The 25,842-nt window shown below is 39.1% G+C and overlaps 1 protein-coding gene across 3 annotated transcripts in view; it reads left to right on the top strand.

The window, feature by feature from the left end:
• The window catches only part of DDX46 (DEAD-box helicase 46), a 46,357-nt gene extending 20,515 nt beyond the window's left edge, over positions 1-25,842 (top strand). For 2 of the 3 annotated variants that reach the window (XM_084886570.1, XM_084886569.1), the window contains 10 exons: positions 3,567-3,731; positions 4,218-4,380; positions 5,162-5,355; positions 9,041-9,178; positions 9,673-9,822; positions 14,646-14,819; positions 16,262-16,480; positions 17,150-17,294; positions 23,899-23,972; positions 25,228-25,842. In XM_084886570.1, the coding sequence (XP_084742696.1) occupies positions 3,567-3,731; positions 4,218-4,380; positions 5,162-5,355; positions 9,041-9,178; positions 9,673-9,822; positions 14,646-14,819; positions 16,262-16,480; positions 17,150-17,294; positions 23,899-23,972; positions 25,228-25,275 (1,470 nt within the window). In that variant the 3' untranslated portion in view covers positions 25,276-25,842. Of the gene's footprint in view, positions 1-3,566; positions 3,732-4,217; positions 4,381-5,161; positions 5,356-9,040; positions 9,179-9,672; positions 9,823-14,645; positions 14,827-16,261; positions 16,481-17,149; positions 17,295-23,898; positions 23,973-25,227 lie in introns of all 3 variants that reach the window. The other variant, XR_014795228.1, reaches the window with a different exon arrangement.

Here is a 25,842-nt window from a genome sequence, read left to right as displayed (position 1 = left end):
AAATTTTCTTAACAAGAAGAGCCCTAGCCAGTTTGGTTCAGCGGACAGAGTGTCAGCCTGCGAACTGAAAGGTCGCAGATTTGATTACAGTCATGCGCACATACCTGGGTGGCGTGCGTGTTGGGGAGGCAACCAATTGATGTGTCTCTCTCACATGGATGTTTCTCTCTCTGTCTCTCCCTCTCCCTTCCCCTCTTTAAAAATCAATGGAAAAATATCCTTGGGGAAGAATTAACAAAACAAAAAAAAGGAGGGGTGAAGAAGAGCAACGTGAGTTAACAGAGAGAGAAACATCAATTTATTTCTCCACTTACTTATTAATTCATTGATTGATTCTTGTATGTGTGCCTAGGGCGGATCAAGCCGATATAATTTGGGGTATATGGAATGTCTGCCCAGCCAGGGCCAAAAAAATTCTTTAAATCACAAACTGCAGTAATAGAAATGGGGTTTGGGAAGGGATAAGATTAAAATTATAGCTGAAACTGGTTTGGCTTGGTGGCTAGAGCATCGGTCTGCGGACTGAAGGGTCCCAGGTTCGATTCCAGTCAGGGACATGTACATTGGTTGCGGGCACATCCCCACCCAGTAGGGGATGTGCAGGAGGTGGCTGGTCAATGTTCCTCTCTTATCGATGTTTCTGGCTCTCTATCCCTCTCCCTTCCTCTCTGAAAAAAATTAATAAAATAAATTAAATAAATAAAATATAGTCTCAAATTAGATTGTTGGCTCAATAGGTACATTAAAAAAAAGAATGTTATCCTAAAATTCCTTATATTCTTGTCATGACCTTCATTCACCTTTCCTAATTTCTAACCACTCACCACTACCTACCTTGAAACTATCGTGTGTGTGTTTGTTAATTAAAAATTTTTTCTTTTGTTTTTTGTTAATCCTCACATAAAGATTTTTTTTCCCCCCATTAATTTTTAGAGAGACTAGAAGGGAAGGGAGGGAGAGCGACACATTGATTGGTTGCCTCCTGAGGTCCAAGAATGAACCTGCAACCGAGGTACATGCCCTTGAATGGAAATTGAACCTGAGACCCTTCTGTGTCTGGGCCAATGCTCTAACCACTGAGACGATCAGAGCAAAAAAATGTTTTTTTAATGCTCACCCAAGTATATGTTTATTGATTTTAGAGAGGAAGGTAAAAGGGGAGAGAGAGAGAAACACTGATAAAAGATAGAAACATCCATTGGTTGCTTCCTGTACATACCCCGACCGGGGATCAAACCTGCAACCTGGGTATGTTTCCTGAGAATTGAACCTGAGACCATTTGGTGCACAAGATGATGCTCCACCCTACTGAACCACACTGGCCAGAACTTTTTTTTTTCCCCTTAAAAAAGTTTTTTTTTTTTTTCTAATTAAAGAAATACCTTTTCTAATTGATTTCAGAGAGAAACATCAATGGTGGAAGAGAATCATTCATTGATCATCTGCCTTCTGCACACCCTCTACTGGAGATTGAGCCCACAACCCCGATATGTGCCCTTGACTGGAATCGAACCCAGGACCCTTTTGTTTTTTGCTTTCTTGTTTATACTAGTCATTACCAGAATCTTAGGACTTCTTGATTCCTCCAGTGCTCTATAGACACTGAGGCAATTGTTGTCTGTATCCCATCCACTCAACAGTATGTTCATTTTCTTTTTTTAATCTATTTTACTGATTTTTTACAGAGAGGAAGGGAGAAGGAAAGAGAGCTAGAAACATCGATGAGAGAGGAACATTGACCAGCTGCCTCTTGCACACCCCCTATTGGGGATGTGCCTGCAACCAACGTACATACCCTTGACCGGAATCGAACCTGGGACCTCTCAGTCCGCAGGCTGATGCTCTATCCACTAAGTCACACGGTTTCGGCAATATGTTCATTTTCATTGTTCTATTTTATTCTGTAGTTTTTATCATCTTTAACACATATTTATCTATCTACCTTGTTAGAATATAAGCTCCATGAAGACAAGTTTTTGTCTATTTTCATTGTCTATTCAAACACTCAGAAAATGCCTGGCACATAATGGTTGCTCAGTAAAAACATATTGAGCCCTAACCAGTTTGGCTCAGTGGACAAGAGCGTCGGCCTGTGGACTGAAGGGTCCAGTTCTGGTCCAAGGCATGTACCTGCGGGCACAACATCCCCAGTAGGGCGTGTGCAGGAGGCAGCTGAATCGGTTTCTCTCTCATCGATGTTTCTAACTCTCTATCCCTCTTCTCCCTTCCTCTCTGTTAAAAAATAAATAAATAAATAAAATCAATAAAGTGTATTTAAAACAAAAACAAAAAACCCCCACATGTGTTGAATAAATGAAATTAAATAGTGATATTAATCATAGCAGCACAATTTATAATAGCTAAGATTTGCCTAACTGCCATCAGCAGATGAGTGGATTAAAAAACTGGTACAGCCGAAACCGGTTTGGCTCAGTGGTAGAGCGTCGGTCTGAGGACTGAAAGGTCCCGGGTTCGATTCCGGTCAGGGGCATGTATGTTGGTTGCGGGCACATCCCCAGTAGGGGGTGTGCAAGAGGCAGCTGGTCGATGTTTCTCTCTCATCGACGTTTCTAGCTCTCTATCTCTCTCCCTTCCTCTCTGTAAAAATTAATAAAAAATATATTTAAAAAACAAAACAAAACAAAAAAAAACTGGTACATCTACACCACATGTATCAAACACAAGGCCCGCGGGCCAAATCCAGCCCGCCAGGCCTTGCAATGTGGCCCGCACCGCGCTGTCATCACTGCACTCCGCTGTCAGTTTATGACATTGTCAGTTTATGACTGTTCAGTAAACCATTCGGCCCGCGATTTAGGCTGGATTTTAGATTTTGGCCCCTTCTCTGATTGAGTTCGACACCCCTAACACAATGGAATAATGTGCCCCTGTAAAAAAAAGAAGGAACTTTTACAATTTGCAATAACATGGATGGAACTGGAAAGCATTATGCTAAGCGAAATAAGCCAGAGAAAGATAAATAAGCCACACGTGATCTCACTCATATGTGGGACATAATGATCAACATAATTTGATGAACAAGAATAGATCCAGAGACAAATGGTAGGGAAGCAGGGAGGTTAGAGAGCAACCAAAGGACTTGTATGCATGTGTATTAGCATAACCAGAGGACACTGGCACTGGGGCAGTGGGGGCTTGCCTGGGGTGGGAATGGCTTGGGGGTAGGGGTCGGTTGGGGCCATGGTTGGCAAACTGTGGCTCACAAGCCACATGCGGCTCTTTGGCCCCTTGAGTGTGGCTCTTCTACAAAATGCCACGACCTGGGCAAGTCTATTGAAGTGGTGTTAGAAGAAGTTTAAGTTTTAAAAATTTGACTCTCAAAAGGAATTTCAGTGTACTAGATTTTTGGCTTAAACAGTGGATGACTAGAATTGCTATTTCTAGAAAGGGAAATTATGAGAGGAACAAATTATGGGTAAAGTCAGTTGTAGAATTCTAAGGTAAGAGGTTTAAAAGTCACTGATTAGATGTTCCCAAAAGTTCCTTCTCCTTGGTTTTAATGTCATGATTTTTAGCGACGACTATATTGATTTATGTTTTCTCAGGTCATGCGTATTGTGGATAATGTCCGTCCTGACCGACAGACGGTTATGTTTTCAGCTACTTTCCCCAGAGCTATGGAGGCTTTGGCTCGCAGAATCCTGAGCAAACCCATTGAAGTGCAGGTTGGAGGCAGGAGTGTGGTTTGCTCGGATGTGGAGCAACAAGTGGTGGGTATCATCCTTACGAAATCCCCAATGTGTGATCCTTTTGGGATCACTATCTGTGATGTAGTTAGATTATTTCTAAAATAAATAGCATACATCAGCTGCAGGCTTTTAATGTTTTACCAGATACACTTGAACATGTGCTTTCCATGAACTGACTGTTGTACGATGCTCTTGTAGTTTTTTCCACCAGAAGTGGACTAGTAGGTGGAAATGTCATGTAGCTATCTTATTCTTTGGTTAATAGGATGTGAGGTTAAGAGGCAGAGAGAACAGATGCTCATTTGTCCACATTTGCAAGCCTCTTATTCTTTGTAAGTTAACAGTTTTTTTGTTTTTACTGGTTTACTAATTCAAATCAAAATTTTTCTAATCCTTCCTAATGATTTAGGTGTTGTCATTTATCCTTTGTCACAAAACAGGTATTTTTGTTTAGAAGATGTATTTGTGTTTTTATTCCATTACCTTGGTACAATTTGTTGTTTTTAGATTGTGATTGAAGAAGAAAAGAAATTCTTGAAGTTACTTGAGCTTCTGGGCCATTATCAGGAATCTGGATCTGTCATTATATTTGTGGATAAGCAGGAACATGCTGATGGTCTTCTGAAAGATCTGATGAGAGCATCTTACCCTTGCATGTCTCTTCATGGAGGTAACGTTTAAGGAAATTTGTTTAATACTTGGCCAAGTACTGTGCTGTGTTCTGAATGATAATATTTACTTTGTATTCTTAATTTAAAACTAAATTTTATATAATCTGTCTCAGTTTAATCACAATAGCACTATCCTATATACTAAAGAGGTAATATGCAAATTGATCCTCACACCATCACAAGATGTCTCTCAGTGTGAGGCTCTTTGGGTAACATTTAAGAGAGATCCTATTAGGTAGGTTTTACTAGTGGTCCTTAAACTTTAATGTGCATGTGTAATCATCCACATATTTTGTTAAAATGCAAAATCTGATTCAGTAATCTGGGGTAGCATCTGAGATTCTGAATTTCTAACAAGCTTCCATGTGATGCTGCTTCTGGTCCTTGGATAAAACTGAGTAGCAAGACTATACACCCTATAGGAGAAAGGTCTGAATCCTGTCAATATAGGCTGAATGAACATGCCTTCTGTTGCTCCCTAAACAAGTTTAGGCTAGTGATTCTGAGATTGAGCTGTTGCAGTTACAAGCCTTCTAAATAAGAAAGGGGGCAACCAAGGGTAGATATGGAAGATTCATAAATGAGTTAGTAGTAGTAGCCTTTGATCTTGCAGTGAAATTTTCATAGTGTTTTATTTTCTATATTGTAGTTGTTGGAAGTGTGGTCAAGATAAATTGGATTCTTTACTCTGTGTTTAACTTCTTTCTGAGTGTCAGAGGAAGTGGAAAGTTTAATTTGAACATGAGATTTTTATAATTCTTATGTGTCATTTACTTGCAGGTATTGATCAATATGACAGAGATAGCATCATAAATGACTTTAAGAATGGGACCTGCAAGCTTCTTGTGGCCACTTCTGTTGCTGCTCGAGGTTTAGATGTGAAACATCTGATTCTTGTAGTAAATTACAGCTGCCCAAACCATTATGAAGATTATGTACACAGAGCAGGACGAACTGGAAGAGCAGGCAACAAAGTAAAAAAAATTTTTAAGTTGATTTTAATTAAGATCTAAATGTTTCTTTACTGTTTTAAGGAGTAAGTAATCAGAGTTATGGGAACATTAAAAATCCTCCATCAGCCTGGCCAGTGTGGGCTTGGTTGGGCATGTCTGTTTCCGGTTCAATCCGCCAGGACACATGCTGGGGTTTGGGCTTGATCCCTGGTGGTCAGTATTCCACTCTAATATAGATATATATCTCCCTCTCCCTTCCTCACTAAAACTTTTTTTTTTAAACTAAAAAATGGGGTGGGTGGGGGCAGGCGGGATCCTTAATCATCAAAGTGTGAGGAATAATTGATTGCATGCATATGTCTTAAGTATTGTTAAAATTACACGTCTACATATTTTGGAAATTACCAGATACCAAGCTATTCTCTGTAGTTAGATGGTGTTAACCATTTGTGTCCCCTTTTAGGATTTTTTTATCTGCCTAAAGTTTCTATGTATATCCATGTATATGGTTTAGAATCTTTCATTGTTTTTTTTTTATTTTTTTATTTTTATTTTTTTAATATATTTTATTGATTTTACACAGAGGAATTGAGAGGGACAGAGAGTTAGAAACATCGATGAGAGAGAAACATCGACCAGCTGCCTCTTGCACCCCCCCAACTGGAGATGTGCCCGCAGCCAAGGTACATGCCCTTGACCGGAATCGAACCCGGGACCTTTCAGTCCGCAGGCCAACGCTCTATCCACTGAGCCAAACCGGTCCCGGCGAGAATCTTTCATTGGTTTTTATAAAAATATGTGGGATCATAAAATATACTCAAACCCATACCTGTCACCCCTGTTCTTGTCCCCTCCACCAATGCACATACATATCACTTGCTTCTTTGACTCAGGTATTCCAGTAAATATAAGGTCTACTTCATTCTTTTTGCTTGCTAGTTTTTCTTTCTTTTTTGTTTGTTTGTTGTTTAATTCATTCTTTTTGAAGGAGCAGAATATTTTGCTGTTGGAAACATTCATAATGATATGGTTGATATTCTGATCATTTCTGCATACGGAAGCAATAATAACATTAATAGTAATAGATTATATATATGGAGTACTAATTATGTGCCAGGCACAGAAGTGCTTTCTGTTTGCCATTTTATCATCACAACTTCCCTTTAGGTGAATAATACTGTCCTATTTAATAGATGAGAAAAGTTGAGGCACATAGAAGTTAAGTTACTTGTCCAAGGTTACACAGCTAATTGATGGCATTTATTCCTTTAACCTGAGTTATTCTGTGGATTTGGGAAACCATTTATGTAAACCAGGTAGTAAATATTGTAGTCTTTTGTGTCTTTTGACATTTTGAGGGCAGTAATGGGGTAATTCAAGGTGTTGGCCATGCGCTCTCCCATGGTTTGTAGTCATGCCTTACAAAACTAAAGAAATCAAGGCAAAAGGATGCCAAATCTGTCAAGATCAAAAAAAATGAGGATAATGTAGAGTTTAAAGTTTGATGCAGCAGATTCTTCATACCTTGGTCATCACAGTTATAGAGAAGTCAGAGAAATCGATACATCCCTGCCCCCTAGTTTGGCAGTGAAGGAACTGAAATTAACCAGACATACTTGAATTGTATTAAAATGTTTAAAACTTAAAAAAATAAAATTGTAGACACATACTTGGGTTACAGGCTTGATCCCCAGTAGGGGACATGTAGGAGGCAGATGATCAATGATTATCTCTCATCATTGATGTTTTATTTATTTAGTCCTCATCCAAGGATATTTTTCTATTGATTTTTTTTAGAGAGTGGAAGGGAGGGGGATAGACAGAGAAATTGTGGAAAGCCACCTATTATCTTCTCTAGCAGAGAGTTGAGGACAAGGTGTCCAGGATTCTGGTGACCCTTGAGCCCTGGCAAAGGTCAGAGCTCTGCACCCACTGTTTAGTCCAGACAATGTAGCTGAAGCACCCTCCCACCAGATAGTCAGGTATATCCTTACTGAGAAGATAGTCTGCCTACTACTGGAAATTGCCTGCCTAAGGGCTATACGTGTATCCCAAATTGAGTAAAAGAATGGCGAGGCCTGATCCCAAGCTGAGTCCTTCCTCTTGCATTGGTCTCCTGCCTGGCTCCCCAATTTCCAAATTATTTCTTATCGCATCTCTTTCATTTGCACGCGGCTTCTCTTCCAGAGCCTGAACCCTGAACCACACGGGGTCGTGGATCTTCACAAGAAGCATCCATGTGAGAGTTACATTGATTGGTTGCCTCCTGTGGCTGCATCCCATCCAGGGATTGAGCCTGCAGCCGAGGAAGGGGTACATGCCCTGTGCCCTTGATTGGAATCAAACCTGGGACCCTTCAGTCTTCAGGCCGACCTTGTAGCCATTGAGCCAAACCGCCTAGGGCTCATCATTGATGTTTCTGTCTCCCTCTCTGAAGTCTAAAAGTATATTTTTAAAAATAAAATTGCAGCCTTTTGGGGCTACATGTGGTCTCTCTCATGTATGTGTGTATATACATTTGTACACAATCTTAACCCTTTGCACTCCGCTGTCCCCTCAGGGGACATCGGAATTCTAGCATATCACTCGGATGTCCCCTCTCAGGGGACATTGCAGTTTATTAGTGATTACGGGGAGTTGAGTTAATTCAACGCACTTTTCACAAAGTAGCGTCGAGTAGCTGGTAGCCAATGTCCAGAATGGTTCGGAGTGCAAAGGGTTAAAAATATGAAATACCATTCTTAGCTCATAGGCAGTATAGAAACAGACCATGGGTCAAATCTGGTGATTAGATATACCTGAAATAAAATAGTAAACCATGTTTTAAATTTTATAACGCTTCCATGGGAGGGGCAAAGTATTTTGTGAAGATGGCAATCTGAGTTTGCTATTTCTGTATTTTAACTCCAGTATTTCTCTTGCCTGAACCAAAAAGCTGCTGGGACATATGGTGCCTTAGACTTTAGAATATCCTAGGGAGGTGATGTAGTTTTATTTTTGCAAGATGGTTACAAAAATAAGTTTAAAAACAAGTTGCTTTTGTATATAAAAACATACCATGATTATACACACATATGGTTTTATATCTTTTATTGCTCTTGAATATGGGAATTACATTCTAGGAAGTTGATATGAGGTAGAGTGGTGCACTAGTAGAGAAAGGGAACATAAGCCCAAAAGGGAAGGAAAATACTATATTAAATGCATACGACAGTGCAGTTGTGCATTTATGTGAAATGACATGTGCCTGGCCCGCATGGCTCAGTGGTTGAGTGTGGATCTATGAACCAGGAGGTCGAGGTTCCATTCCTGGTCAGGGCACATCCCTGGGTTGCAGACTAGATTCCCAGTGTGGGGCGTGCAGGAGGCAGCTGATAATGATTCTCTTATCATTGATGTTTCTATCTCCATTTCCCTTCCCCTCTAAAATAAAAAAAATATTTAAAAAATAAAATAAATTCACATGTGTTTCTACTTATGCATAAGAAATTAGAAATTTTCTGGTTTTGCTCTTTATTTTTGAATATTAAACTTAAGATATTTCACTTTCAGCCATTAGACAATTTAGTAGTACTTTTTTAATGGTCTTAAGACTTTAGTGATGGAGTCTTAAGTGGATTTATTTGGTGGTTTAGATTTTATCTTGTGATCTAAATAGGATTCATCTTACTAGTGTCTAATAGTTTTACTTTTCACTGTGCATCAGGGTTATGCATATACTTTTATCACAGAAGATCAAGCTCGCTATGCTGGTGACATCATTAAAGCTCTTGAATTGTCTGGGACTTCAGTGCCTCCTGATCTAGAGAAACTGTGGAGTGACTTCAAAGATCAACAGAAAGCTGTGAGTTTTTTTAACTCCCATTTTTATGTAAATCATTATTGTGTTCTAAACTTTGAATATTTAATATAGGACTTTTAAATCTTCAAAGGATTATTTTCTTTTGTCCTTATTATTGAAAGTAAGACAGATGTACTCTTTTTTCCCCTTGACCCACCCTTTCTGGACTGTCCCCTCCCCCCACTCTAGCCTTCACCACACTATTGGCTATGTCCCTGGGCTATGTATATAGGCATATAAATTCTTTGGTTAATCTCATCCCACCCTCCCCCAAGATTACTTTTATTTATATGGGGGGGGGGGGAAGTGAAAGTAAAATCCTTTTGATTAAACTTAGTATTTTCAGTAGTTTTCCTACAGATCTAATTTTTTCTCACATGCTAGATGAAGTGTTTTTGTTAAATTGTCATACTACACCTTAAAAGATACTAAATTGCTGTAAATTTCTTAACATTAAAGTTTTTATGAAATTAACTTTCTTTTTTTTCCCTTGAAAGGAAGGGAAAATAATTAAAAAGAGTAGTGGGTTCTCTGGTAAAGGATTCAAGTTTGATGAAACAGAACAAGCTTTGGCTAATGAGAGAAAGAAGTTACAAAAAGCAGCTCTTGGTCTGCAAGATTCGGATGATGAGGATGCTGCAGTCGATGTAAGTGTTCTAAGTCTCTTTCTTGCCCATTGAAACAGTTTTTCTTTTCGTACTTGTTAAGATAGCTAATTACTGGAAACTTTGGTTTGTGTCCTTCCCAATCTTTTCCTATTTATGTACATATATTCACATGTGCTCATATTTATGTATTTTCATAAAAATGAAATCCTACTGCTTTAAGACTTTTTGTTGCAGTAACAGTCTTAATCAAAATCTTCCCATTTTAGTACGTTTACTGTTACATCATTATTTTTTTTAAATCCTCACCCCCGAGGATATATTTTTATTGATTTCAGAGAGAACAAGGGAGAGGGAGAAATAAAAACATCAATGATGAGAGAGAACCATTGACGGCCACCTCCTGCACACACACTATTGGGGATCAAATCCACACCTCTTTGGTATATGGGTTGATGCTCCAACCAACTGAGCCACCTGGCCAGGGCTCTTACATTACTTTTGATGGCTACCTCATACTCTATTGTATGGATGTTCTACCGTTCAATTAATCAAACACTTATTTTGAATATATGGATTGTTTCTGTTTATTTATTTATTTTTAAAATATATATATTTTATTGATTTTTCACAGAGAGGAAGGGAGAGGGATAGATAGCTAGAAACATTGATGAGAGAGAATCATTGACCAGCTGCCTCCTGCACACCCCCTACCAGGGATGTGGCCACAACCAATGTACATGCCCTTGACCAGAATCGAACCTGGGACCTTTCAGTCCGCAGACAGACCGATGCTCTATCAACTGAGCCAAATCGGTTTCAACTCTATTTATTTATTATTTGGAATGTACGATTATATACTACTAGAGGCCTGGTGCACGAATTTGTGCATGGATGGGGTCCCTTTGGGTGGGCTGCAGGGATCGGGCCCCAGCTCATGCCTCTAGCCTTGCAGCCCCAGCTCACGCCCCCAGCCTCCCAGCCTGGCCTGGCACCCCACTTTGGCTTGGGGTTGCCCCCTCACCTGCTCTACCATCCTGCCTGTGGAGCGACCATTTGGGGCCAGGCCTCCCAGCCTGGCTCCCTCAGAACCTGGGAGCCAAGCGGTGTGTCCACCCCCGCCACCACAGCTGCTGGTTGCAGTCTTCCAGGTGATTAGATGGGTAATGCCTGCCATGTTCCGTGCTGCCCCCTGGTGGTCAGTGCATGTCATAGCAAGTGGTCAAACTCCCAGTTGAACGGCCGCTGAAGGGGACAATTTGCACATTAGGCTTTTATTTTATAGATTATATAGATACGTTAGTGCCCATCCTTGCACATTTAATTTTTGCACATTTAAGAGATTAAGTCTGGAGTATGAGTATATAAAAGGAATTGCTAGTCTTAAAGTATTGTCAGATTGTCCTAATAGCAAAGTAAATGTATATTTTCATTCACTATAGTGGTTTATTAGAGTTCCTAGCTTCACGTATCTACAGCAATATTGGTACAACAAACAACTGTCATTTTATATTAATGTTGCTCTTTTAAAATTTAATTGTTATAGAACATCCTTATCCTATATAATAAAAGCCTAATATGCTAAGTGTCCAGTCATCTGTTCATCTGTTCAACCAATCAAAGTGTAATATGCTAATGATATGCTAAGGCTGCTCAGCCACTCGCTATGATGTGCACTGACCACTAGGGGGCAGACGCTCGGACCAGTAGATTAGCTTGCTGCTGGCATCTGGCCGATTGGGACTGAGTGAGATGGGCTGGACATGCACTGAAGTCCTCCCATGTCCCTCCCTGGCCCCAGTCGTGCATCAGTGGGGTCCCTTTACCTGGCCTGTGCTCTCTCGCAATCCAGGACACCTCGGAGGATGTCAGAGTTGGTTTTGGTCTGATCCCGCTCAATGTAGGAGTCGCCCTCTGGTGGTCAGGGTGCTCCCACAGGGGGAGCACCACTCAGCCAGAAGCTGGGTTCACTGAGGCAGTGCTAAGTATGTCTGACCTAAGCCATCAGTCAGACATCTCCCGAGGGCTCCCAGGCTGTAAGAGGGCACAGGCCAGACTGAGGGACAATCCCCCTCCAGTGCACGAATTTCATGCATCAGGCCTCTAATGAATAATAACAGTCAACATTTATTGAGTGCTAAGTGCCAAGTGCTTTATAGGGATTATTTTGTTTACTTCTTTATAGTAATCATATGAGATAGTACTCAAAAGTATTGTCATTTTATAGTTGAGGAGACTGAGGCTTAAATAATCGTTTTGGGTTTATATTGCTATTGTGGGAATGAATGAGTTGGGACCTGTATCCATTTCATTCTACTTTAAAGTCCATGTCCTTAATGTGTGGAATTGTTTTGACCCAGTGAAGGGGGATTCTGAGGACTTAACTAGACGAAGGTTTCCCAGAGTATTCCTTGGAACCCTAACCCCTCAGGAGCTTGAGCTTCAAAAGAAGGTTTTTTAGAAACAGGTTTTTCAGACTATTATGTTTCACGCATAAAAGTAATGAAGGAGTATTTGAGAAGATGTTTTCATTATAAAAGAATTTTGGAAAATCTGCCTAGTATATACCACTAGTAGTGGCCTTAACATATCAAAGGATGTGATAATTCCTTAATTAAAGAAGCTTGTTTAACTTTGCTTATCCCAGAAATTCTCCAACATATTCAATCTCTGATCATATAACATTTTTTTCACACACCATATTAAACCTTAGCTTAGAACACAATTTTAGAAATCAGGAATTCAATCTGTTGTTGTCATTTGAGGAATTGTGGCCCAGAGAAGTATTTAGTCTGTGACCACAGTGGCCCAGGTTTCCACTTAACCCCAGGCCATTTCTAGTATACCAGACTGGCTCACAAGTCAATTAAGTCAGTGTTTAGTTATCCATAAGGGTGTAACAAATCAATCCACGACTTAGTAGGTTCAAAGAATAAACATTTATTATCCCACAGTTCCCGAGGGTCAGGAAATCAGGGGCAGGTTAGCCAGGGAGTTGTGGCTAAGGGTCACACGCAGCTGCAGTCCAGTTGTTTGTTGTCCCAGCCGCAGTGACGCAGGCCATCTTCTTCTAAGATGGCTCCCTTACTTGGGCAGAATGCTTCCGTTCTTCACTGCTCTGCCTGCATGCCCTCAGCATGGCCGAGGCCTTTTCCCAGAGCAAGTGATCCTAGAGAGAGCAAAGAGGAAGACTCAGTGCTTTTTACGACGAGTCTCTGAGTCACACACTAGCACTTCTACAAGGCAAGTCACAGTCCAGCCACCCTCATGGACAGGCTCCGCCTCTTGAAGGGATGAGTATTAAAGAATTTGTGGCCTTGTTTTTATCTCTGTTTTTATTGTCACTTTGAACATTTAAATAAGTCTCTTTGCTTATCTGATTGTTGAAATAAAATATACTTTTGGTAAATAATGAGAACTATACTGAAGTGAAGCACCATACACATTCTCTATTTCTGATTTTATGCATTGTTTTGGACTTTAATGGTAAAGTGCTGTTTAATATAAAATTGTTAAATGAAGTATTTCTAAATTAACCTAATTAAATTTAAACCCTGAACAAAATTTCCTCCTTATTTAAGATTTAGAATATAAGACCCTATTAGCCTAATCTGAATATATGAAGGGACTTACATCTCTTTAGTTGGCAGTGTTAATCATAATTTTGGCAAAGGCATCTTTAAAAGGAACTACAAATAATTTATGAGGTAGGTGTGGCCAGTCTGAGAACGGCACAGTCACATAGGAATTGTGTGATTCCTGGAGAACAAGGGCTTCGGCATTGCTTTTGCTTTGATGGGAAAACTTACCTTCATTTCTCTCCTTTCTTAGCTCAAAGGAATAAAGCAATTAATTGGTCTTTTCTGCTTCTGTTACCTGGTTTTAAAGCAAATTTTAAGAGTCTGGAAGAATTTTGTGAGCACTCTCTTAGGAACATGGTTGTATCATTCTCCCTGAGAATCACTGACTCTTCCTCCATCCCCCAGTATTATATATTTTTAAAAATATATTTTATTGATTTTTTTTTTTTTTACAGAGAGGAAGGGAGAGGGACATAGAGTTAGAAACATCGAACAGCTGCCTCTTGCACACCTCCTACTGGGGATGTGCCTGCAACTAAGGTACATGCCCTTGACCGGAATGGAACCTGGGACCCTTCAGTCCGCAGGCTGATGCTCTTATCAATTGAGCCAAACGGGTCAGGACTATTTTATTTTTTTTGATTTTTAATATATTTTTATTGATTTCAGAGAGGAAGGGAGAGGGAGAGAGAGAGATAGAAACATCAATGATGAGAGAGAGTCATTAATCAGCTGCCTCCTGCACATCCCCTACTGGGGACAGAGCCCACAGCCCGGGAATGTGCCCTTGACTGGAATCATTTTATCCACTGAACCAAACTGGCTGGAGTTCATTTTCTCTTTTTTAAATTGTCCATTGGCCTTAAGTTATTGCCCTTCTTCCAGCCTCTTTCATTGCAGTATATTTGGCCTCTAGGCCTGAGTGCCGAGATATCTTAGATGCATCATGTTGGCTGTTCTGTCTTGACAACACGCGTTCCTATTTGCTGACCTGAGAAGTATTTTCTGGGCCACTCAAGAGTCTGCATAAGTGGTTTGTGTAGCATTGTATCTGTTCTCTATTTTTCTTTTTTTCACCAGACAACTGATTTTTTAAAATGAAATGTGTCGCTCTTAACCAATAGCTGGTATATGTTCCTGTTGATTTGTGAGGTTGATTAACATAAATGTAACTGATTCTAGACTTCTGGTAGAAATATTTTCTATTAGTTTCTATAGATATATCTGCATTGGTATTTTTAATACAAGTTTTGCTGACCTGTTTCTCTTTTTCATTTTGTTTAGATTGATGAGCAGATTGAAAGCATGTTTAATTCAAAGAAGAGAGTGAAGGATATGGCTGCTCCTGGAACATCCAGTGTTCCTGTTCCAACTGCTGGAAATGCTGAGAAGTTAGAAATTGCTAAAAGATTGGCTCTTAGAATCAATGCTCAGAAGAATTTGGGCATTGAGTCTCAGGTATTAAGTAATTTGTTCCAAGTTCTAGTGAAAACTTTCTATAAGTTCTTTGATTTAAATGCTTTTTAAGAATTATGATGAGAGAAAATCATTGATTGGCTGCCTCCTGCACACCCCACACTGGGGATTGAGCCTACAACCCAGGCATGTGCCCTGACTAGGAACTGTGACCTTCTGGTTCATTGGTCAGTGCTCAACCACTGAGCTATGCTGGCCAGGGCTGAGGTCTCAATGCCTATTCTGGAAGCCGGATTGTTAAGATGTTAGCCATGGAGCACGTTATAAAGTACTATACTGATTGCTCTTTCCAGAATCTTAAATAACTTTCTTTTTCTTCGTTGATTTGCTTTCAGGGTCTGTTTTAAAGACTTTTAGAGTTTAGGGACCTGCAAGGCAGGCCATGTCCAGTGGCTATATAAGTTCAGGTCTGTAGCACCTAAGCTGGGATGACCAAGCCATAGGCTGGTGATGGAACCAGGCTCAGAGCCTCTGGTCTCTGAGTCTGTTTGTTTAGCCAGTGAGGTATCATGAAGTATTTACTGCCCCCAAGCCTCTGCCACCTCAGAGCTGGATGGCAGTACCTAAATTATCTGGGATTATTACTGCTAATAACTCTTTATTAGAGAAATCAAATAGCTGTAACTTTTCAATGTTGGAAAATCTTGAGGTATGAGTTAAGTATTACCCTGTGGAAGAGCTCTGTTCAGATCAAGCATATAGTAAAATCAAGTTCAAATTAAAAAGCTAAAAGGCCTTGCATAAGTCATTTACTATCATTTATTGAATATTGGGTTGGACCATGGGGAGAAGAGGATCTCAGTGGTGATAGGGCACAAAGATTCTAATTCAGTGGAAATTCCTGGGAGTCCCAAAGCATGTAAATTATTTTAGGAATATACTATGTTTAACACCAAGAGTGACCTAATTATCTGTAATCCAGTAGAACTTTTTAATTTTTATTATTTATTTTTATTAATGCAATTTTTTGTATCTTTAAGATTATTTTTTATTGTTTTTAGAGGAAAAGAGAGAGAGAACAGAGAAACGTCGATGTTAGAGAGAAACATCGATCATTTGCTTCCCACACGTGCCCCAATTGGGGATTGAACCTGTAACCTGGGTGTATGTCCTGACTGGGAATGGAACCCACCACCTTTTTGGTATATGGAATGACTCTCCAACCAACTGAGCCACAGTGGTCGGGGCTATGAGCCAGTAGAACTTTTAATACAGAGTTGAATGTTCTTTAATTTTCTCATCAAAGTAAAAAATATATATCAAACTATCAGCTAAAAATATATACGGGTAAATTGCACATATGGTAGGAATCTACATTAGAAAGATGCTTTTAGTTAGTGACTTTACAGAGAATAATTGGTGGGGTCCCTGATCTTGTCTCTGCCCTCAATTGAGATTTGACTGTAGTTTTTCTTTAACTGCAGGATGTGATGCAACAGGCCACCAATGCAATTCTCAGAGGTGGTACCATCCTGGCTCCCACTGTGTCTGCAAAAACCATTGCAGAGCAGCTTGCTGAAAAGATCAATGCCAAGCTCAATTATGTGCCCTTGGAGAAACAAGAAGAGGAGAGACAGGATGGTGGACAGAATGAATCTTTTAAGAGATACGAGGAAGAATTAGAGATCAATGACTTCCCACAGGCAAGTAACAGACTTAAACATTTTGTTGCGGAGGAGGAGCTTTTAAAAAAATATTTTTTTCCCCCATTGACTTCGGAGAGGAAGGGAGAAGGAGAGAGAGAGAAACATCAATGAGGAGAGAGAATTATTGATCAGCTGCTTCCTGCACACCCCACACTGGGGGGACTGAGCTTGCAACCTGGGCACGTGCCTTCACCAGGAATTGAACTGTGTGTGACCTCCTGGTTCAGAGGTCAATGCTCAGCCACTGAGCTACGTGCCAACGGCGTGGTGAAGGGACGTTAGCTTCTTTGGAGTGAAAATCTCTCCTTTAAAACCCATGAACATTTAATTTTTTATTCATTTACTTAAAAATGTTTTTTAAATTACAGTTTCCATTTAATATTATTTTGTATTAGTTTCAGATGTAAAGCATAGTTGTTAGAAAATCATATACTTGACAAAGTGCCGTGAACATTTTAATAGCTGCTTTTTATCTAGATATGGGAGACAACAATAGAAATTTCATTTTTATGAATATGTTCTAGGCATGTTAGGATTTAAATGAATTTATGATGGTGTTAATTATAATCTTAATATTGACCATAATATGATTTAGACAACCTATTCTTTGTCAGTGCACTCAGCTTTTAAATCCTGTTATGAAGTGATTTCCCCCCTTCTTTTTAGACTGCTAGGTGGAAAGTTACCTCTAAGGAAGCTCTGCAGAGAATCAGTGAGTATTCTGAAGCTGCAATTACCATCAGAGGAACATACTTCCCACCCGGCAAGGAACCCAAGGAAGGAGAGCGGAAAATTTACTTGGCAATTGAAAGTAAGTACTTTTGGTTCTGTTTCAGGGTTGATGTAAAATGTAATAGAGAGAATGTGAATATTTTTATATGTTATTTGAGGTCTTTATTTAGAAGGTTAGTACAAATATAAAGGTGAAATGATCTGTGTTTGGGACTCTCTCAATTTGGACAATTCATTCAAATTTGAAAATGACTCTGAAAGAAAAGGACTTTTCTTTTAATTCATCTGTTTATGTTTCTATTAAGTAGAACATTCTGGCCAAAGTTTAGTTTAGAAAGTAAGTCAATTATATTAAAAGTTTAATGAAATTTTAAGCAAATATTGCCTTTGAAATTATGTCCATAAAAATTCATGCAGACCTTTAAAAAATAATGAAGGACAACTTATACCCTAACTTGAAGAATATAAGTAATGCATTAACTAAGAATGATCTGGTTTGCATTATTGTTGTTATTCCTTACCCTGGGATATTTTTTCCATTGATTTTTAGAGAGAATGGAAGGGAGAGGGAGAAACAAAGCCACATCGATTGGTTGACTCCTGCACACGTCCCCCTCAGGGCGGGGATTGAGCCTGCAAATGAGGCATGTGCTTCCGACCATAATTGAACTTGCGACTCTTTAGTCCAAGAGCCAACGTTCAAATCACTGAGCAAAACTGGCTAGGGCTGCTTTGCTTTTTAACTGATTTTCATACATTCATGTGTGAATTCAGAATATAGTTTTCATTTTCATTTTGTTTATTTTCCTAACTAGAGGCCTGGTGCACAAAATTTGTATATTTGGAAGGGAGTCCCTAAGCCTGGACTGTGTCCTCTTGCAGTCTGGGAACCCGCGGGGGGACATCTTTATTGCTGCCATGGAGACAGGAGAGGCTGCTGTGCTCCCCCTGTGGGAGTGCACTGATCAGTAGGGGACAAATCCTGCATTGAGTGTCTGCTCCCTAGTTGTCAGTGAGCATCATAGTAAGCAGTTGTTCCACCTTCAGTCTAAAACTAGCTCTCTAACATCCCCTGAGGGGTCATGGATTGCGAGCCAATGCAGTCAAGGCCGAGGGACTCCACAGGTGCATGATCAGGGCTGAGGAGGAACTGAGCGAGGGCTCCAAGGCATTTTGCTCAGTCCTGGCTGGACCCCGGAAGTAAGCTAACCTACAGGACAGAGCATCTGCCCCCTGGTGGTCAGTGCATGTCATAGCGAGCAGTTGAGCAGCCTTAGCATGTCATTAGCATATTACGCTTTGATTGGTTGAACAGACAACCGGACATGTAGCATATTAGGCTTTTATTATATAGGATGTTATTTTCTGCTGTGTGGTAGGACACTCTGCCTCCCTTTATTTTTATTTAATTTGAACATTTTTGTCATAGACTTTTAAATTAGGTCCATTTCATTTCTTTCATGAACGAAATGATTGTTGAACACTGTTGTTGGAGCTGTGGGGAAGTTTATTCCATTTGTGTAAGCCAAAAGTCTGCATACCTATTGCTTAAGTGGCTGCAAAGGAGCTCCTCCCACACCTTGTATGATCTCAGACACTAGTCTGCTACTGTGAGCTACACACATCCGTTCTAACAAGAGGGCCTTACCTGACCCCCCTTCACACTCTGTGTACAGCTCTTAACCTGCTTTGTTTTTCTTCACAGCATCATCACATGGAAATTATGTGTATTTTTACTTGTGTCTCCTTCCTTAGAATGCAGTGACTTTGAATGTAATGACTGTTATCTTCTGTATTTCTAGTGCCTGGCAAATGGTGACACTTGATAAGTTTTCTGAGTAATGCATCTGAGTAAGCCCTATAGTCACTTGTCTTCAGGACACAAAATATTTGACAGGAATATATCCATTTGATCTCTCTACAGCAGCACAATAGAATCCACTGTGATGAGTGCTTGAAATATAGCCATTGTGACAAATTTTAAATGTTATTTGATTTTGTAAAAAAATGTATTGATTTTTTTTGAGAGGGAGAAAAAGAGAGACATGTTTATTTGAGAGAGAAACATTGATCAGTTGCCTCCCGCCTGCACTCCGACTGAGGATTGAACCTGAAACCTGGGCTTGTGCCCTGGGGGAGGAATTAAACTGGAGACCTTTTGGTACATAGGGCAATGCATAACCAACTTAGCCACACTGGCCAGGGCATAAATGTTACTTAATTAAAAAAAAAATATTTTATTGATTTTTTACAGAGAGGAAGAGAGAGGGGCAGAGTTAGGAACATCGATGAGAGAGAATCATAGATCAGCTGCCTCTTGCACACCCCCTACTGGGGATGTGCCCCCAACCAAGGTACATGCCCCTGACCGAAATTGAACCCGGGACCCTTCAGTTCGCCGGCCAACGCTCTATCCACTGAGCCAAACCAGTTTCGGCAAATGTTACTTAATTTTTATTAAATTAAGTTTAAGTAGCCATATGGCTGATGCCACTGTGCTGGATAGCTCAGCTTTAAAGTTTGTTGTTAGGAAGATCAATGGGAGGCTATTTAGACCCATTGGAAGTATATTGTTAAAAAGGTTTAGTGAAATAAACATTAACTAAAATGACTTGACTATATGTTAGGAATTATTTTTAGGGTTTATTTCTTTCCTGGCCAAAACAAAGAGAATTTCACAGAAAGTAAATTAGTGCTTTGCCCAGTCACTTTGCTTTTAATTGGTGACCTCAAATTGTTTTTATGTGGCTTCTTACTATAAAGACTGCACCAAGAGAAATACATGTGCAGCGTGCATCCCCTTTACCTCTAAAGAGAAACTGTTTCCTGACCAAAATGCCTGCTGGTGTCAGAGAGGGTTAAGTAGGTTAAGAAAGGCATGCTGGAAAGTTCTGTTACCAACAGTCAGCTGTTGTTGTTTTTTAATAAGTCCTTGCCTGGTTGCTGTAAACTTTTGATTAGTTTCCAGAGTTCTGATAAAGTTTATTTTAATAGTTTTTGCAAGTTTATTTGCTGCTTTTGTGAAGGAACAGGCTTTTAGAGTTCTCTGCTCTGCCATTTTCACCAGTGTCACTCTTACCATTTGACTTTTTAAAATTAATTATGAATTAGGAAAAACTCAAAGGTAAAATCAAATTCAGCTTTTATATTTCCATGTTATTGCCATTCTACCATTACTATATAATAAGATGCATACATGTTTTTAAATGGTGTACAAAGGAAGTGGATTGAGAACTAGTTAAATTTCAGTTTTTTATTTGTTTGTTATTGTGACTTTGATAAACTGACTTATATCTATTTCAAGTCAGGTTTTTAAATGGCACCCTTATGTATCCTGAAAGACTTTTGGTCTGCCAGTGACTCAGTGTGTTCCTAAAGCATGTGAAACTTTTTTATTGTGTAGTAACAGGAGGAGTGCTGGCACCCAGATCTGCAGGAGAGAAAATTACACTGATGTTTTCCTGCATTTGGGCCTGGACAGGTCGCCTTAATTGCTCTGTTCATTAGGCCACCATGCAGGATGGAGACACAGTGTCATCCAGTGGAATCTGATGATAAATAAAACCTTTGTGTACATGGAGTCAGCCTGAATATCATGGGTAGTATTTAAGCAAAACCAGTATGTAAATGCTTGCCTTATAAAGAGGCAAATCAGAGACATGATTGCTCTGAAAAAGGATCTTCTATGTAATTTATTAATTTAAAGGTAATTATACTTGTTTATTATAGTATAATTGTTTCATAGTTCAATTTACATATAACTTGATCAGAACACACGTCCTATACTATCAAGTGAAGTGAAAAGCCCACAGCTTCTGCTGACTTTTCCATCCACCTAGACTGGTTCTGGTCACTTCTCTTCACTGTCAACTTGTGCTCAGGAAATAATACGTTATTTTATAGTTGAAGACCCTCCTCTCCCCAAGTAAAAAGATAACCTTTCCCAAAATGAAGCTTGAAAATCTAGAGACATCAGATGCTGAATAAAAGCTGGAAATTGGTTTAAAAAAAAAAAAAAAAGAAGATACAAATCTTTGAAATTTTTCATAGACGATTCGATTTGAAAGGGTCTTTCAAACCAAATCAGCTGAACACTAATAGGGTGAAAACAGGTGTTGGAAGGAGCCCAGTGTCATCTGTTTCTGGTTCTGTAATTGGAGGGACCCCACTGCCTGGCTCCTTGGAGGCTCTTGGGCTCAGCAGCTCCAGGCCTCCCACCAGGCAGCGGGAAGGAGAACAGGAAGGACTTACATGCCGAGCCACCCTGTATAATTTATAGCCTGTTTTGTGACCCTCTTTTTACTGGTGGAGAATCCCTTAAAAGCAGCCAGAGTTGTTTTAGTACCAATGAAAGGAAATGCCTCTTTTTCATGGCAGCTTATAAACACATGTAACCTATTACCTAAAGAAGCTATGTTAAGTCAAAAATTTAAATGGTTCAAATGGTCAGACTTTTACTAACATAGAAAAGTTACTCTTCCATTTGAATCTAGGTGAGAGTCATTTTCCTTTTTAAAATAGCACAGAATGTCAACAAACTTTGCCCATCTCATGCCAAGTAACATATTTTGCTCCTAAATTTCAGTTTGGTTGTGATTTTCAGTCTGCCTTTGATTCTACCCTTGTTCATTCTCATCTCTCTCTCTCTTCCCTTCCAGCACCACAGCTTTACAATCTGGTTGGAAGCTGGTGGAGCTATAAGATTTAGATGCATTGGCTAGCCCTACTCATGGCCCTTTCCTTCCTGTTGTTAAACGGTTTCTTCTCCCTCAGCCTCCTCCCTTCTTCCTTCTCTTCTTCCTCCTTTTCCTCTCCATTCTTCCCTCCACTCTTCCTTTCTTCTCTTTGGTGTCAAAAAGGTTATTCACATGTAATAAGTGGGGGAGGGGCATTTCCCCCATATCTTGTGAATTATTTTCCTCATTTGGTTTTCTTGTATACAGTGATTAAAATGTAGTTCTCTACATTGCACCCTGACATGTCACTGCTAGTCCTTAATCTCTAGTTACTTCTTTGGTCCAGCTCTTTTCCTCTTAGTGTGTACTGTGCTATCTATCTAGGCTCACCTCCTCCCGGTTCTTGCTGCCTGACTCCACATCTCTCCACATGTCCCCTGATGGCTCTCTAATCCCTGTCTCTCCTGAACCACTGGTTCGTATTTCCATTGGCATGGCTGACCTTTCCAACTGGTGTCCCATGAGCACCTTAGTTATAGTGATCTCAATTGAATTTCACCACCATCACTGCTGATAACACCTGCTCTTCTTCTTGGATTCAGTATCTTCTTTATTCTTATTTTACTTGCTGCTCAGCTGTTTTTAGCATCTTATTTTGTACCTCTTTTTTACTGTTTACTTCTGGTCAGAAAAAGCACATTTTGTCCATTCTACCTAAAAAATGTGCTATCATGGTGGTGTGAACACAGTTCTGTGAGAGTACTGAGGAGAAAAACAGCTGCCTGGAAGTTGGGAAAAGCTTCTTGGAGATATATTTATTTATTTATTTATTTATTTATTTATTTTATTTAATTTTTAGAGAGACAGACGTTGATATAAGAAACTTCGATTGGTTGCCTCCTGCACAAACCTCAATGGGTATGTGCCCTGACTAGAAATCTAACCCAACACCTTTTTGTATATGGGACTATTCTCCAACCAACTGAGCCACATGGGCCAGGGTGTAGAAGTGGTATTTAAAAGTTATTCTGGTAGACTACTTCCTAGCTACTCATCCTGTTGTAATATCTTTACAAGTTTGCTTTTCTAGTAGCCTACAAGATTATACAGAGCATGGAGTTCTTCGTATAATGAATCTCTCACAGTATACATGATGGGTACATAATGTTTCTTGAATTAATAACTGTGAATGGATGTCTCCAGCCTGCCTCAGCCCCTTGGCTACCTCGTTCTGTTCTTTCCACTCTTTCTTTCCAGCCACGATATACTTCTTTTACTCTTCAGTATGTAGTTCTCCCTTCCCTTTCCTCCCTCCCTTCTTTTAAAAATGTTTTTATTGATTTTTAGAGAGAGAGAAAAAAAGAGAAAGAAACATCGATCGATTGTTTCCCATATGCACCCTGACTGGGGATCAAATCCGAAACCTGGGCATGTGCCCTGACCAGGAATTGAACCAGTGACGTTTCAGTGCATGGGACAACCCTCAACCAACTGAGCCATACCAGCCAGGGCAGCATGCCTTTCTTAATCTATACCATTGCACATGTGTTTCCCTTTGCAAAATACTCTCCATGTCCTCTCTTCTACTTTTTCTTTAATCTTCCATTCACCTTTAAGACCTTTCTGAAACATCTGTTGACTTTAAGGAAATAATAAATATCCACTAAATATTTGTTAAATTGATAAACCAAGGAAGTTCTATTTCCCTTTAACTTCTTACTCTCTTTTGGATAAATAGCTAATCATCTTTTCTTCATTTTTTAATCAACATACCAAGAGTTCTTAACTGTACACGCATTGTAACCTCATTGCTTACGTTTGAAACTCTGAGAGTATTGAAAACAAAAGCAGCCATTATATACTGTGGGTGATGTCTCACCAGCATTGAAAGGCATCTGGCAGGTAGCACAGTGTTTCTAAAAGTCACCTACAGTATTCCTGGTGGCTCTCCACGACATGGATAGATTTTCAGTGTAATTCTGATCATCGTTTTCCACTGCTCACCAGGTGCCAATGAACTGGCCGTGCAGAAAGCAAAGGCAGAAATCACCAGGCTCATAAAAGAAGAACTGATCCGGCTGGTAAGTGAAAACCTCAAGGACTTAATTTACTTTTTTAATTAATGTTTTATTAAATTGTAATATAAATACAGAAAAGTGCACAAATCACAAACCTATAGCTCGATGAATTTTTACAAAGTAATAAGCACACTGATGTGAACACTATCCAGATCAAGAAATAAAGTACATTTATCAGCATCCCAGATCCCTCCCATTCATCTCCCCCAAATGTAGCAATATTCTGACTTTTAACATCTTCGATTAGTTTCGCCTATTTTTTAATTCTGTGTAAAGTAGAACAAAAAACTCTGTACTCTTGTATCTAATTTCTTTCACTCCTCCACATTACTTTGAGGAAATCATTCCTTTTTGCCTGAAGAAATAGTAATTCATTCTTTTTATGGCAATATAGTATTTGATTGTGTGAATATACCACAGTTAATTTATATTGGACTTTGAGAATATTTTCCTTTTTGGTGTTTATGAATAATGCTTCTATAAACATTTTATTTCATGTCTCTGTGATACAATTAGTGTGCTTTTCTCTTGGGTATAAACCTTGAAGTTAGAATTGTTAATTAAGATTGCTAAGTAAAGGGTAAATGTGTAGTTGAACTTTAAGTTGCTATTACTGAATAACTTTCTAAAGTTGTTATACCACTTTACATACCTCCTAGCACTGGATGAAAATTCGAGTTTTTCTGAATTTTTGCCACTACCAGTGTTGTCAGTGTTTTTAAGCTTAGGTAAAGTCTTAATTTGATTTTGGAAACGTGCCTTTTATAGACCACCTTTCCAAAGGAGGCAGGTACGTCCCTGTGTCTTTAGTATAGTTGAAGCTTGTAAACTCGCCTTACAGTTTGTATGTTGGGATGAGAGCCCTTTGAAAGGAAATTTTATCCTTTCTCTAAGAATGTGTTTTTGAGGGCTTTTCTAAAATTCTACTTGCAGAACATTCTTTTGTGGGGAGGATAAAAAGTGTAAAGACTAAAGGGTACACAAAACAAGAAGGAAGAAGAAAAACAACCTTTAAATCAAGTGCTAAAGATTGTTTCACCAAGGAGTGATAGAAAAAGGACCTTGATGTCACTACCATTAAGTTGGTTCAAAACAGCTGTCAAGAAGTAGTCGAGAGAACAGAGAAATGATTATTTATTGAACAGTTCTTTCTTCCTCCATATAATAACATTTTTACTTTAAATATGATAGTTTTATATGTTTGTAAAGGAAATTTCCTTGCTTTTTCTTACCACGTATCTCTTATTTTCTATTATAGCAAAATTCGTACCAACCAACAAATAAAGGAAGATACAAAGTCTTATAAAACATCTGGGAAAACTTGTTACCGTGCTGGTCGTGATACATGTGGCAATTGTGTGCAGTTTACAATGTATTGTAAATTAAGATTTTTTAAATTCTGCCTTGCTGATTTTTTAAATATAAGAAACCAGTATTTGCTAAAGAAATCTTCTTGCAGTAAGTACCCCTAGAATTATCAAACTGTATTTGAAGCAGGTATGTGCTTGTTTTCAGAGTATGATGTCCTTTAAGCTTAAATATCAACATTTTAAATATCTGGATAGAATTCCAGAAGTTAAAAAAAAAAGTGGAAATATTTGGACTTCCTATTGAAGGTAATAAAGTACACAAGTTGCTAAGGGGCTATTTACCTTATCCTCTTGCAATGAAATTGTGATAATCTCTTTAGAAAAGGTAAAATTCTGTCTAATTTTGTGTCTCCCTTGACTCAGTGGAACAATATGAACTGGATTTAAGAATGTTATGATAGAATTTTTACAAAATGGGTTCAGTTTTTGTTTCAGTTTTTATTATTATAAATGGACAATAGTTGGACTGCTTTTTGTTTTTTAATTAAAGATTTGTAGTCTGA

The sequence above is a fragment of the Pipistrellus hanaki genome (assembly GCF_964339955.1).
Source record: "Pipistrellus hanaki genome assembly, chromosome: 5".
NCBI classification, from domain to species: domain Eukaryota; kingdom Metazoa; phylum Chordata; class Mammalia; order Chiroptera; family Vespertilionidae; genus Pipistrellus; species Pipistrellus hanaki.
This window is presented reverse-complemented; position numbering and strand designations above follow the sequence as displayed.